At 45.1% G+C, this 14,046-nt stretch overlaps 2 protein-coding genes across 2 annotated transcripts; both read left to right on the forward strand.

Moving 5' to 3' along the window:
* The first annotated feature begins 6,792 nt into the window (after positions 1 to 6,792).
* On the forward strand, positions 6,793 to 7,594 carry LOC117839645 (uncharacterized). The gene has a single exon (XM_034720034.2). The coding sequence runs from the start codon at positions 6,842 to 6,844 to the stop codon at positions 7,421 to 7,423; it is 582 nt and encodes a 193-aa protein (XP_034575925.1). The 5' UTR covers positions 6,793 to 6,841; the 3' UTR covers positions 7,424 to 7,594.
* Positions 7,595 to 12,951: 5,357 nt separating this feature from the next.
* On the forward strand, positions 12,952 to 13,843 carry LOC117836921 (uncharacterized). The gene has a single exon (XM_034716450.2). It carries the CDS (start codon positions 12,994 to 12,996, stop codon positions 13,573 to 13,575), a length of 582 nt encoding a protein of 193 aa, XP_034572341.1. The 5' UTR covers positions 12,952 to 12,993; the 3' UTR covers positions 13,576 to 13,843.
* Positions 13,844 to 14,046: the final 203 nt, after the last annotated feature.

The raw sequence follows: 14,046 nt of genomic DNA on the forward strand, positions 1-14,046 counted from the left end.
GGTGGGCAAGGTGGTGGATTACAGCACTGCCCATCCCTAGTTCGTCCATTTCAAAATAACCGAGCCAACCTTCCGGTTACAAATGTAGGTAGTTTAGGACACTAACATGATCTCCAATGCAACACTTGACTTGTATTTTTATAAGAACCACTCCGCCGCGGTCTTTTCAGCTGAACTTCATTGCGTTCCCAAGTGCGGAACGAATGGGCGTTGTTTTTGGGGCACAATCGGGTTATTTCATTCCTTGAGTACATAAAAAAGATAAATATATGGGGCAAACTTCTTCCCGCGTCAAATAATAAAAAGTATATATATTATGAAGTGTTTTCCGCGATGAATTTAGTAATGTAACCAAAGACTCTTTTATTTACAGCAGATGGGCTAATGTTTGCAAACCAAACGTGCCGTGTGGCGGAGGACAGCGGCATACATAAGGCCAAAATGGGCCATGGCCCCTTTTAAATTCGTGAAGTCCTTTGAGAGCAACTCCAAGAACTTCCAAAAAATTATTCCCCAAACCATTTATTGGGGGCTGTCCCAAAAAAAAATTTCCTCAAAAATATACCAACCCACAGCAGAACGCTAATAACTAGCCTCCAATATTTTAAAACAGGCCACACCATCGTAATTGGATCCAGCCCAGCATCTGCCTACTCTCTCCCCGTTTGATTCTTTCTTCTTCTTCCTCCAACCGAAGAAGACTAGCGTGGCCGTGAGCTTCCCAATTTGACATTTTGACTTGTTATTCGTGCCAGCCGAGGAGAAACGGGAGGAGGAAGAGACGCTGCGCAATCAGAATCACCCCGTGGAAGTCGTTCTGACGCCAGACTCCGGCGAGAGCTCCCCAAAGCCGCCGCCGCCGGCTGACCAGGACTCGCCGGGGGTTGTGAAACGACTCGTCAGCGGCCCCCTTCCCAGTTAATCCAACTTCTCGCCTGTGCCCCTCCCGCGTTTCTTTAGTTTTGCCGGCACCCAGCTTTGCCTCCGCTTGCCACGCTTCAAGCAGCCCTCGACCACGCAGGCACCTGGCCTTGCCGCTGCCTGCCGAATAGCGTCAGAGTCCTAGCAGCCTGTGTCCCCGCGTGAGACTAGACCCTTCGCTTTCAACTATGTGGCGGAACCGCCCAAATTAACCTGGCTAAAGCACATTTAAGTCGCCTAACACGCGATCCTGCGCTTTAATCAAGTTAACCCGGCAGTCCGTCGGATTTCATCCGATAAACCACTTCACATGACCGAGAAAGCATAGCTCACACGAAGGTGAGTGGTTCCAGAGAATACAAGAGATCATCAAAATTAAACAAGTACATTAATTTATTACATCATCAGGTTCAAAATTCAACCATAGTTTGCAGAGTTCTTAAGCAGCGGAAATGAACAAATGGAAGCTAGCCCGATGGCGGACGTCACGATGAGGCTGATCATGACATCAATGATTCTCGTCCTCGCCGTCCGAGGAGGGATCCCACTCGACCGTCCACCTAGTAGGAAGCTAGGGAGGCCAAGTGCCACTTGTAGCAAACTCAGAGACGTCAACATCACCTAAAAAGATATGCCATAACAAGGCTGAGCGACTACGCTCAACAAGACTTAACCGACCGGTGGTACTACTCCACCAACTTCTAGACATGCAAGGCTTTCTGGCTGAGGGGTTTGTTTTTGCCAAAAGCGACTACAGTAGGCCCTTACTTTCAATATTTTAGCCACAGGTTCTATGTTCATTTACCAATATAAGTTGGCCACTATACTAACCAAGCAAAAGTTTCCAAGCAATTTATGACAAGCATTAATATTAACATCACCATCAAGTTCCATTCTTACTTAGTGTAGCATAGCGATCAAGTAGTCCCAAACCGTGAGAGGCAGATGAATCGATTCGAATTTCTTAACCATGCATGGTGAACCTAATCTCACGACATCTGCGCACCACGAAGCGTCACTTCACTTGTCGGCCGTCCCCATCAATTCCCAGACCCGTGTCGGGCCCACTTCTCTTGGTACAAGGCTCCATAAACCCGGCCTTTGCCGTTCTATGACCGCACTTGTCACCATATGCGGCTGCAAGGGAACTTCATTCCAGAGACAGTGGATCGAACCGCTCACGTCCTGGTTCAATCAGGTACTAGGCTTCCCCATCCCATACTAGGTATGAGATTAGTACTTTCAACACTTGATCACGAACACCATCACCTTTCGACCTTAGTCCAATTTCAAGTAGACAGACGGGGCAATCCATCGACCACCAAAATAGTTCACAGAACCCCGCCCCATCCATCGTCCTTATAGTTGTAACAAAAAGGAGAGCAAACAACTCCTATACTCGCGAGTGATAGGAAATCACTAGACTTTTACCGAGTCCTATTTAAGCATTGCAACTACTCGGCTTATCATACTAGTGTTCAGATCAAAGGGAAACTAATTCATGCATCTATGGTTTCAAGCAATTCCTAAAAACGTAAATGCACAATCAAACAACCAAATATATTGCAAGAAGATAAAGATAGGAATTTATGCTCCGGAGCTTGCCTTCAAGCGGGACGGTAGCAAACTGGTCCTCGGCGGGCTCGGGCTCGACTCCTGCAGGTGGCTGCTCAGCTACGATTTCATCTTCCGGCGCCGGGTGAAGCTCGTAGGTCCCGTCGGCGAGGTTCAGCTCTACATGAATGCAATGCAAGGATAACCCACTTAGTCGGTGATTTCAACAATATTTGCAAGGATTTAAGCTTAAAACTGTAGCAACACTATAGGCAAAGGTGCAAAATCTACTTTATTGGATTTTACTCAGAACGAGGATTCCAACCAAAGTGATTTCACATTTTTCAGATTTTTCCTCGATTTAAGATGTAATTTTCAAGTTTCTGTTGATTTCAAACGAGTTAAAGAGTCGGATCGGGGAAAAACTTACGATCTGACCCTTAGAATTAAGGAATAACTGTACCGGGATCCTTAGATTTAACACAGAGAAGTCCCTAGAATTTAACACAGATACCCTCGGTCAAAAGAAAAGACACAACTGAGCCTTCAGGCGAGGCGGACAACACTCGGGCGAGACAGACAGCACTCGGGCGAGGCGGACAAGGTCCGGTCGCTTTCGCGGACGATTCAGGGTCGGGAAGAGTTGGAAAGGGGTCGGCAGCTCACCTCCAGTCCTACTGACGAGGTCTCAGGGTCGGAGAAACAAGCTGAGGCAGAACGAGAAAAAACGACGGCTCGGGTCGGTGTCGCGGAAACTGGCGGCGGCGATTCGGCGAGATAGGGGCCTCAGAGGCTCCTTGAGCCAGTCCGTGAGCTCTTCGAACGGGTCGGCGAGCTCCAGGCGACCAAGGCGAAGCTGATGGTGAAGGAGTCGCTGCGTGGGGCTGGCTGAAGTGCCAGCTCCAAGCGCGGCGGTGAGTGTGGTGGAGAAAAACAGAGCAGGTAGTGCGGCAAAGGCGGTGGTGGCAAAAGGAACTCCGGTAAGAGGCTTCGGTACCTTTTTATAGATGCGCGGAAGTGTTCGAAGGAAGGAAACGAGCTCGAGCGGGCAAGAGGATAAGATCGAGGGAGAAGGAAGTGCTCTGTCGCGGCGGCGATTGGTCGGCGCCTCCATTGGTGAGCTCGGACGCAATCTTGCCCTGGTTGGGCAGCAAGGATTTGGGGGCTGGAGCAAAGCGGGTTTGCTAGGCACGCGGATCTGCTAGGTCTGCGCGAGTGTGGGGTCAAGTCACGCTGGTTACTAGGCGAAGGCATGCGCCGGTGGGCCGGAGAAGGGCGGGCGCGTGCTGTCGCGGCCATCGATGGTGACGGCAGCATTGGCGGACAGAAGGGAGGGAAGGGCACTACAGGCGAGGGCGCTGCGGGCGAGGTGACAGGGCGAGCGGTGTGACCCGAGCATGCGCGGGACTAGCGGCTCTGCCGGGGTACGCTACTTGAGAGGCGGGGGAAGGAGCTGTCATTGCCTGTGCGGCAGTTGGCGGAGGCGGCAGCGTCGCGGGCGCACGCGCGGGCAGCGTGACTGGGGTGTGACGGGAGGGCCGAAAGGCGTTGGGGCGCGCGGCTAAGGATCCGGGTGGGGCGGATGCGCGCGGGAGGCGAGGCGGTACCGGTGCGGCAGCGGCCAGTCTTCGGTTGCGGAGTGGCCGGGGCGGCGACGGGACCGCGGGCAGTGCGCCTGGCGCAGCCGGCGAGGCCTCAGGCAGGACGAGACGGGACAGAGCGGAGGACCGCGGGTCGTCGTCGCGCGTGACTGGGGAGCGAGGTGCGTCGACCCATCTTGTCGTGGCCGGCGACTGGGCGAGGCGGCGCTCGCCGGTGAGGCCACACCACGCGGCGGCGACGCTCTAGAGCGTGGCGCACGCGCGCTCTGGCACTGTCTGGCCGACGGATCCGCGAGATCCTTTGCCGGGCCCGTCTTCAAGCCTGTTGATCTCCCGATTTTCAAACTGCGCCACGTTGACTCCCTTTACAAGAGTTGTAGTACACAGACCAAGGTCCAACTTTTGTAATGACCGGGATCAAAAACGCGGTGGATTTGAAGATTCAACGCTTCAAAGTTGGGAGGAACGCCGATTTTCGGGACTTAGAGAAAAATGGCGGCTTGGCTGGTTTTCAGGGTTCGGGGCTGATTTGAGCTGCAGATTTAGGAAGCTTTGGAGGTGAATTGGACCAAGATCCAATTAATAAAGTTGTTGTAGAAACTTAGTTCTCCAACTTTTACAAAGGGATTTCTTGATGCTCTGTTCAACTTTCAAAGATAAACCCGCCCTAAGGCGTCAGGTCGGGCTGATTTCCAGACTTAGCCGGAATTGCTAAAGGAGGCTGACCAAACTAGAGGACTTTGACCTGGATTTTGGACAAAACAACACAGATTGGTATACCGGGTTTTTTATGGGCTTCTTGTGAGGGAAAAAAGGGTACTTCCACTTGCCTAAAAGTTGCCAAAGCTCTTCTTTAAGTACAAAGGACTTGTTCTTACGATTAAAACACCGTTTAAGCACCCAGGTTGTTACAAACTAGTACACGGTTCAAGATTAGAAATTCCGGCAAGGTTACCCATGAATCAATGCCCACAGTCGAGTCAAATGGATTCTATTAGTGGTGAAGAATATGTTAGAGGAAGGAATTGATGAGAGACTCGCTATGGATGTCGAATTTGGCCGAGCCCTGCTGCCTTGCAGTTGCAGTGCAAGTGCCACCGCCGGCTCGCCCTGCTCTTCAATCACTCTGTCTGCTCCACCAACTCCCGCGGTCGCCGGCGGGGTTCGATGCTGGGGTATCAGCCAGCACGGAGGAAGGTAACCGCCGCTAGGGAACCAGGCGCAAAGAAGGCTGCCACCGGTGGGGAAACCAGGCGCGAGGAAACTGTGCGTGCGGGAAAAAAATGCGCATGTGCCACTCGTGAGGGCGCGCGGATGGGATTGGGAAGGAGGTGCGCCTCGCAATTTTACAGGAAAAATAGCTGCGAATGCGGGTACACGTAAATTTGCAGGAGGTTTAGGGGAGCTGTTGGAGCAACTTTTTTTTCCTTTTTCCCCTAATAAAGGTTTTAGGAGTAATTTATGGGAGCTCTTGGAGTTGTCTCTTAACCGCCTTAAATCTTGATGATGACCCTGCTTAGATTGCCACTTCGCTGGACCTTCCTAAGATTTAGCTAAGCTCTGCCGCTGTTCCTAAAAAAAATCATAGACATATATGATATATAAACATTCCAATACTCAGTTGCATGTACTCGTACGTCGAAGAGATCTACTCCAAAAATTTCAGTATTACGCAGCATAGCAAAATATGAATATTAATGATTCAGGAACGGGCAGTGTTACTTAAATCAGTTCAAATTAAGCATGCATGAAGAAGATTTAAAATGGGAAGCCATGAGAGTAGTGCTACTATTGGAAGTCTGGTGGTATTGCAGAAGTACTCAGAAAACCATTAGTCCATTATTTTGTAGTGGTATATATATACTCAGATTTTTCAGATATTATCTGTGGGACTCAGAAAAGAGTTAATTTAAAGGAAGTAATACCGCAGATTTTTCTAGTTGTCTGTCACAAAATTCGAAGTCTAGCTCTCTGCACGCATCGAATTACTACTTCCATAAGCCGTGTGGTTTGGTCGCCAACTCGCCATCCAGTTCGCCACTTTAATTTATGAGCCTACGACTCCAATGCACGTATCACGCATGTACAATTTCGAAGTCAATTACGAGTGCTTCGAGGTCGCTTCTCTGCAATGTCAACCAACCAAGACTAGCTCGCAGAATTGTTCTGGTGATCAGCGGATGCTGGTGCCGGTTCCTTCCTGAACATGCATTTAAGGCAGTTTTATGAAGTTTCATGGGCATTAAACTCCATGCCACATCAACAATTGTGCTGACTTGGCAAGTTCTTTATGAGGAGACCGAAAGAGGAGTTTTATTCCCATGACACTCAATAAGCATAGTTACCTAGTTTCCAATCTTGATAACAGTGCAATGAAACTGTGAACGAAGACTGATCTCACTGATGATCTCGCTTATTTTTCTGGCATCATGCATGGTCGTTCAGAATACAACACAGTGCAGTAAATTGCATTTGTCTAGATCGAACTTTTTTCTCTGAAGCTTCATCAGTCTGGGATCCAATCATCACGCACTTCTGTCACTTCTTGATTGAAATAAGTTAAGCAAATGACATATAGTCAAATCGACATCACTTCCCACTTACATACTCTCCACTTGTCCGCCTAATGAACTTGTCAACTCTATAGCACCAACATGCTATTAACATATACGGACCAATGCATGTATGGAGCACTATAAATACCCATGCAAGCTTTAGCTCAGCACTCATCTCATCTCACCATCTCACACTTGTAAGCTCACACAATGGCAGGCACTAAACTGGTAGCCCTAGGTTTCATTGTCCTCTTGAGCATTATGAGCTTAGCCAATGCTGCAAGGGTAGCTAGGTACTCCAGTTCGGGAGGAACTGGTACCGGAGAGGGCGGCGGTGGTGGATACGTGAATGGTGCTGGCTCTGGGTCTGGTAGTGGTGCTGGGTCTGGTGAAAGTGGTTCAAATGGTGTGCATGCAAGTGCCGGAGGCGGAGGCGGAGGTGGTGGTAGCAGCAACTATGGTGGCTCTGGGTATGGTGGTGGATCTGGCTCGGGTTCAGGCTCTAGCCAGTACATTGAAGGCTCATATTATGGCTATGGTGGGTATTCTAACGCTGGTGGTAATGGAGGTGGCGGTGGTGGAGGACAAGCTGGTGGTAACTATGGGTCCAGTGGCCAAGGTGGTGGTAGCGGAACCGGTTCTGGCTCTAGCCAAGCTGGTACATACTGGTACGGTCCGGGTTATGCAAATGCTAATGCCAATGGCAATGGTGAAGGAAAAGGCACCGGTCAGAATGGTGGTAGTGGCGGCGGTCAGGGTGGTGGATCTGGCTATGGTAATGCAAACCCTTAGAAGCTCTACCTCTAAGAAGATGGAGCCCAACCTATGGTGTTTTTGGCTGTTATTTTATTAGAATTTGCTTACTTTTATATTTGTATCATTATGCATGTGCTAGATTGTATCGAGTTAATAAAGGGTTCCATCATTGTACAATAAACACAAAAATATGTATGTTGGCATGCATCTCATGCAGTGTGACTGGTGGTTGAGATTGAGACTATACTATTATCCATGTGCCTATCCACCCTGTACATACGTAGTTCTTCAAGAATATATGTAAGTTTCATTGCCACGTACTCCCTCTAGCCTAGAAACAAGTTATTTTAGGAACTTTAAGATAGATTAACAAGAAGGCAAAACACTACAAAACAGTTTCACATGCAGAGATACTATTTTTATCTTGTAGAGACATTTTATGTTGTCCCTATAGAGTCACTGTTATTTCCCAATATGGGTGCCTCTACAAACATTGTAACTTTGAATGAAGAGATATTTTTAAGTATCCCTATATTTTCTAAGACAACTTGCAATGATACAATATTATGTCTCCATTCTCTACATAAACTAGAAATATAGTGCAAAAATATGACTTCATACCGCATCGCATAATATTCCACCTACTAGCCAACTCAACCTTACACCAATTGTTGCATATTTACTTATTATAATTCTTATGATGCCTCAGTAGTCTAAAGTCTAAACAATGTCTCAAGATATTACAATTAATGTCTCAAACTATGTATTTATGGGGGGTAACATCAAATTTTGAAGTTTCTCAAATATTTTCCTAATATTCTATATTGGCATTTTACAAAATGACTTAAGAAAATGTCTCTATGGTATATGGCACTTTCTAAAGTGCCACCAAGAGTGTCTTTATAGTATGTTAAGGCATGCATATTCATAAGGGCAAACCATAAAATATTTATACAAAAGTACGTGTCTCTACTTGAGATTTATGTTGTAGTGAAATAAATTTTCTTGCCCATATTTATTACCCATATTTGGTGTTAATTGACAATGACTTGTTTTTTAGACAAATACATCAAATGATAGGGTTCCATCTACATTTTTTACCAGCAAATTAATGGTTGAAACAGACTAGTTACTGCAAGATGACTTCTACTGCAACTCAAAATGGTTCTATAGGGTTTCTCTGATCTACGTGTACCATACAATACCTCAACTCAAAGTGGAACTCACCCCAGGAAAGTAGAACTCTCTAATTTGAAAACTACTTAGTAGCTAAGTGCCCGTGCGTTGCTACAGTGAAATATTGGGTGTGAATTTGGACCAAATTAACCGTATAGGAAAGCTCGGTCATAGCTACGAACACAAGAGCGAAGCGGTAAAGCCTTTGCACCATACTGGCACGTAAGAGGAAAAATCCAAGGATGAATATCATTGCTCACAGAAAACATCGAACATGTTGATGAAATCCTTCGATGTACAAGAGCCCATTGAAATCAAAGTGACACCATTTATTTAACAACGGTGGAGCATCTATGAATATCAATAGCAGCATGAGTTTTTTTCATGAGAGAAACTTGAACTCTCAAGCATGCTAACTAACCACCAACCGCTAGGGATATATGCTAGAATTATATAGAAAATGGCAAAAATGTAAATCTTATACAATTTTGGTAGTAATGGACATAAAGTGAATGTCAAATGAGAAATTATTGGCGATTACTTCAAGATCTAAATTTAATTGCAGCATGGGCCAGCCCATCATCATGAATAGAGAAGATATAAAACTCAGAAGTTCTTTTGACATCATGATGAAATAATTATATGTGTAATTTTATTAGATTTTTTCATGTACATGGCCTATCTTGACCTGTTCTACACAAGCACAGTAGGAGAGGGCAGGAGACTGCTGGTCCTCTATGTATTGGATAACTCATCTGCTAGCACACATGAACGTGCTCCCCCGTCCCAAATTACTATTTATTTTGGCTTTTCTAGGTACATAAATTTTGCTATGTATCTAGACATAATATATATCTAGGTGCATGTCAAAGTCTATATATCTAGAAAAGCCAAAATGAACAGTAATTTGAGACGGAGGGAGTTGTAATTATGAGGACTGAACTGGACATTGATGGCAAGCCTCTCACTTCATAGTTTGGGTGGGCCATTGTACCAATGGTTAAAAGCATTAAGTAAAATAAGGATTTTAGATATATCATAACGCCACAATGCATAGTCTAGTGTATGCCAGCTAATTTTGAAGTCTAAGATAAGATCTGGGTTTGAACATCCCAACCAAAAGAAGATTTTTTAGATTTTTTTTACGCCCAGACATGCACAAACTGAGCGGTTCCTAACCAAAACCAGTGGCAAAGCAATTGTTTTTTCTAGTTTTTACGTTAGAAATTATGGTTTTCAGCGGCTTTCTTCCGGATTTTCATTATCACGGATTAGAAGGGGGCAACGTAAAAAAAAATGGGCAGAAACCTTGCTTTTTTATAATAGGGTAAATATTGTGATGGAGGAGCATGTCACTAAGCTTAAGCTCTGCCAAGCCCTTGCTGCCTAAAATCAGGTAGTTTAAGGGTGTGTTTGATTGATTGGCTTATGGCTAGCCCTTTATAGAAGAAGAAATAGACTCCGTGTTTTTGGTTTGCTAGCTGCCTAAAATCAGGTAGTTTAAGGGTGTGTTTGATTGATTGGCTTATGGCTAGCCCTTTATAGAAGAAGAAATAGACTCCGTGTTTTTGGTTTGCTAGCTTAGTCTAGCCTTGTCTTTGAAATCTATGTTTGGTGTCTTGTATATAGCTACCTCTTCTTGAGAGGGGTGAGTTTACCTCATCTCGTGCTCCCCTCCTGAATTGCATTGATCTTAGAGATGAATTGGACATTCAACGATCGCAAGGTCGCAGTAGGAAGAGGGAGAACTTATCAAGACAAGCTCAATTGTGGCAGAAATACGAAGCATTTCATCTTGTAAAGTTTACCAGTGCCCTGTCTGTCTCATGATTTATTTCTCCAATTTGCAGCACCATCCTTATTTCTTCATCCCCACGAAGGAAAAGCCATGAAAGCAATCGATCAATCCACGAAGGGTATTGCTACGGTATTCCGAAATAATTGTGAGCCGTTCATTCAAATCGATAATATGCCATCATAATTCAAGGGTTGAGATTTATTTAACCTCCTAGGAGGTAAGAGGGAGTACCGTAGCAAAGCCCATCTACACATTTCAAGCATCAAATCCGTCACCCCTGGGTGCCTGCGGAGGCCAATAAGGTGCACGACGAGGCTCTGAGCAGGCGCTCGAAGTCTCAAATACTACTACAGAATGAGCTATCACCAATGGTTTTAGGTGAACTGGCGGTGATATAGTATCACCGCCAGTTCTAAAGCAATTGGGGCTGTGGGATGTCAGAACCGACGGTGAAAAAAACTATCACTGCCGTTTCCAAACATAAACACCAAACGGGGCTGTATGTGATGAACACATGATGTAGTACTGAGAAATACATGATGGAACTTTCGTACCAAATGTAGTTGGTTAAAACTCCTACTGGGATCAGGGTTGGTCTGGGCTCAGTTCGACCAGCTCTCACCCACAATTAAAAATGCTAAGCTCAGACTTATGGGGCAATAATGGATTGACGGAAATCCAGATCCAGCGGCCGATCGATGTGTCTTAATTTGTAGCTAGTTCTCTGGTTACTATTTTTCACTTTGCTTCAGTTTCCCCATTTAAATTCTTTTTAACTTTTGATCCGGCCAAGATGATCTGATCAAACTTTACCTACCTTTGATTCTTGGGTAGTCAAAGTTTGATCTTCTTTGCCCGAATACAAATATTGTAGTGATTAGTGAACTCGATCATCTCCAAATGTGACAAATTGGTCCTCTTTCCTGATGTACAACGAGCGGTTTATTGCTCCAGTTTGCACTAGTACGCTAGTTTCCGTAGTGCTGCAGTAGAGTAATCACGGCAATGCTTTGTTTAAGTTGTCATTAATTGTGCTGCAATTGATTAAACCAGTGTAACCAAGTCACCCCTCGCCATAGTAGTGGCGTGATTAAGCAACCGACAAGAAGAGAACTAAAGAAGCCTATCATCATCTCGATCCTAGCGTTCCAGGACAACTCTTTCAGCAAGGCCCAGCCATTTTTGCCCTCATACTAGTATAACCTATACTATAGACATCTAAGAGGAGACCGGAAGACATGGCATCTCTGACTTCTCTGTTACAAGTTGCTTAGGTAAACTAGATGATCTGCTTCTACTTCAATTTGCGCCCTTCTCTACAGCAAGTGGATAGATATGATGCTTAAGGCCTAACAATTCATTTGCTACTAATACGACTTGCATTTAGTGATTAGATCGTGTTAGCTGTCTCTCGTTATCCCAATCACGACGAGTCATGTGATTATGGAAGTCAACTACGTACGAAAACCTCGAGGTCATCGCGCCTCTGCAGTGTCAACCACGAGTAGAAATGTCCAGTCCGTCAGTGGATGTAATGCTTGCTTGTGTCGATTGTAAAACGTGCTGTTCAGAGTTGATCCACCAGGCCGTCGTTTACTTTGCTTCACAGCTAGTATCGTATAAGCGCTTGATCACTAATAATAACAACTCCGATCCCGGCGTTTAATTACGGCAATCGATGCTGATGGATCTTTTGGTTGTCGTGCTGCTAGCTGTTCACGTTTCAGAGATCAGTTTAGTCAAATGCAATGCATAGGTAAGGCATCCACAGTCATTTGCTGAAGGTCTAATCTGCATACTCATTTGGTAAGCATGCACTTAGCAATTAAGTATTTATTATGAAATGGTCTATCCATAAAATTTCTACCATTTTTCAAGTTCCAATAAAGGAGCATAATCCAACAATGTTACAATGTCATATATAATATTTGCTCGGCTGCTACTTGAAATGGCATGTGTAATAGGTGTTTGAGCTTGTAAGCTAACTGCTGCCCCTTCCGTTGCAAAACATATACATATATATAGTTCTCAAATATAATTGTCCTATATGCACACATAAGAGAACCAATTTAATAAGTGAAATTTGAGCAATAATTATGGAATTGTGCTATGGAGCTCATTATTAGACACAAAAGTTCAACATTCGAGTAATTCACACCAGTAAATTAAAAGCAGTGAAAACGTATTGAGAACCTTAATATTTCGATGGATGGTTCTTCCTTCATTACTTTTTAAAATGATGAATATAAAACTAATACATTGATAAAACTGCTTAAATCAGAGAAATCAAGTAGGTCAGTTTCAAGGGGGCCTTCTAGACACCTATGATCATATTACCTTTGATGCCCTAGATTCTCCAATGATCCATGAAGATGCCTTCAAAGCAGCTAAAATTAATCAAAGCACCAGATAGGATAGGAAAACAAGTACAGAGACAATTTGTTATTACATCGCTTCTTGCATATAGTGTAGCCAAGTCAAGGTGCTCCACTGATCCATTGGCTTTTAAAAATCTCCACTTGATCTTCTACTGAACCACTAGCTACTGCATGGCCTCATCAAGGTACTATAAATAGACATGCTGCTTTCACTCAAACTCATCTCAACTTAGAGTCTTAGGTAGTAGCTCACAATGGCAGGCACTAAGCTAGTAGCACTTGGGTTCATTGTCCTCATGAGCATGGGGATAGCTAATGCCGTGAGGGTGGCTAGATACTCTAGTGCTGATGGAACGGGTACAGGAGGTGGTTGGGGTGGTGGGTATGTGAATGGTGGTGGCTCAGGGTCAGGGAGTGGCACTGGGGCTGGTGAGAGTGGTTCAAATGGTGCCCATGCAACTGCTGGAGGGGGTGGTGGAGGGGGCGGCACTAGCCAATACAACGGGTCTGGTTATGGTGGAGGGGCTGGGTCAGGTACAGGTTCTAGTCAAAATAGTCAGGGTGGAGGATCGGGCGGTTATGGAGAATCTTCCAACGCTGGTGGTACTGGTGGTGGCGGTGGTGGAGGACATGGTGGTGGTAACTGGGGATCTAGTGCTCATGGGGAAGGTAGCGGCACTGGATCTGGCTCGAGCAATGCTAATAGGTACTGGTATGGACCAAGTGATGCAAATGCATACGCTAATGGCAATGGCCGTGGCCAAGGCAATGGTGTGAACGGTGGAAGTGCTGGTGGTCAAGGAGGTGGATCTGGGTACGGTAATGCCAACCCCTAGTTCATGTTATTGCCTGGTCAATCTAAGTGTGGAGCCCAACTTTTCTTGTTTCACGTTGTAATTTTCTGCTTTGTAGTCGTATCATTATTTAGTAGACGCAAATTAATAAAGGGCTCCACTTCTCTATAGTCAATGTAGAGTCTAAGTGTAAGGTGCAAGCTATGATGAGGAGACGCTGTAACCATGTCAACATTTGAATGGAATAGTATTCCATTTTCTCATGTAATCTTTTGCTCTTATCAATGAAATGGTACTCCTTTATCATTTACTCACCATGTCTAGACGCTTCCTATATAGAGTATCATGACTAACTGTTTCTGTGTTACATGTTCTGATGCCTACTACAACATGCATGCACATCAAGTGATTTAAATGTACAGTTAAGTGGTCCTCTGAAACGAATAAAAGGTCCAGGTCGTCACATGGATCTTTTGAGTGTTTGTTCAAAGAAAAGACAGAATCTAACCTGAT

This window comes from Setaria viridis, chromosome 9 (assembly GCF_005286985.2).
Source record: "Setaria viridis chromosome 9, Setaria_viridis_v4.0, whole genome shotgun sequence".
NCBI lineage: Eukaryota > Viridiplantae > Streptophyta > Magnoliopsida > Poales > Poaceae > Setaria > Setaria viridis.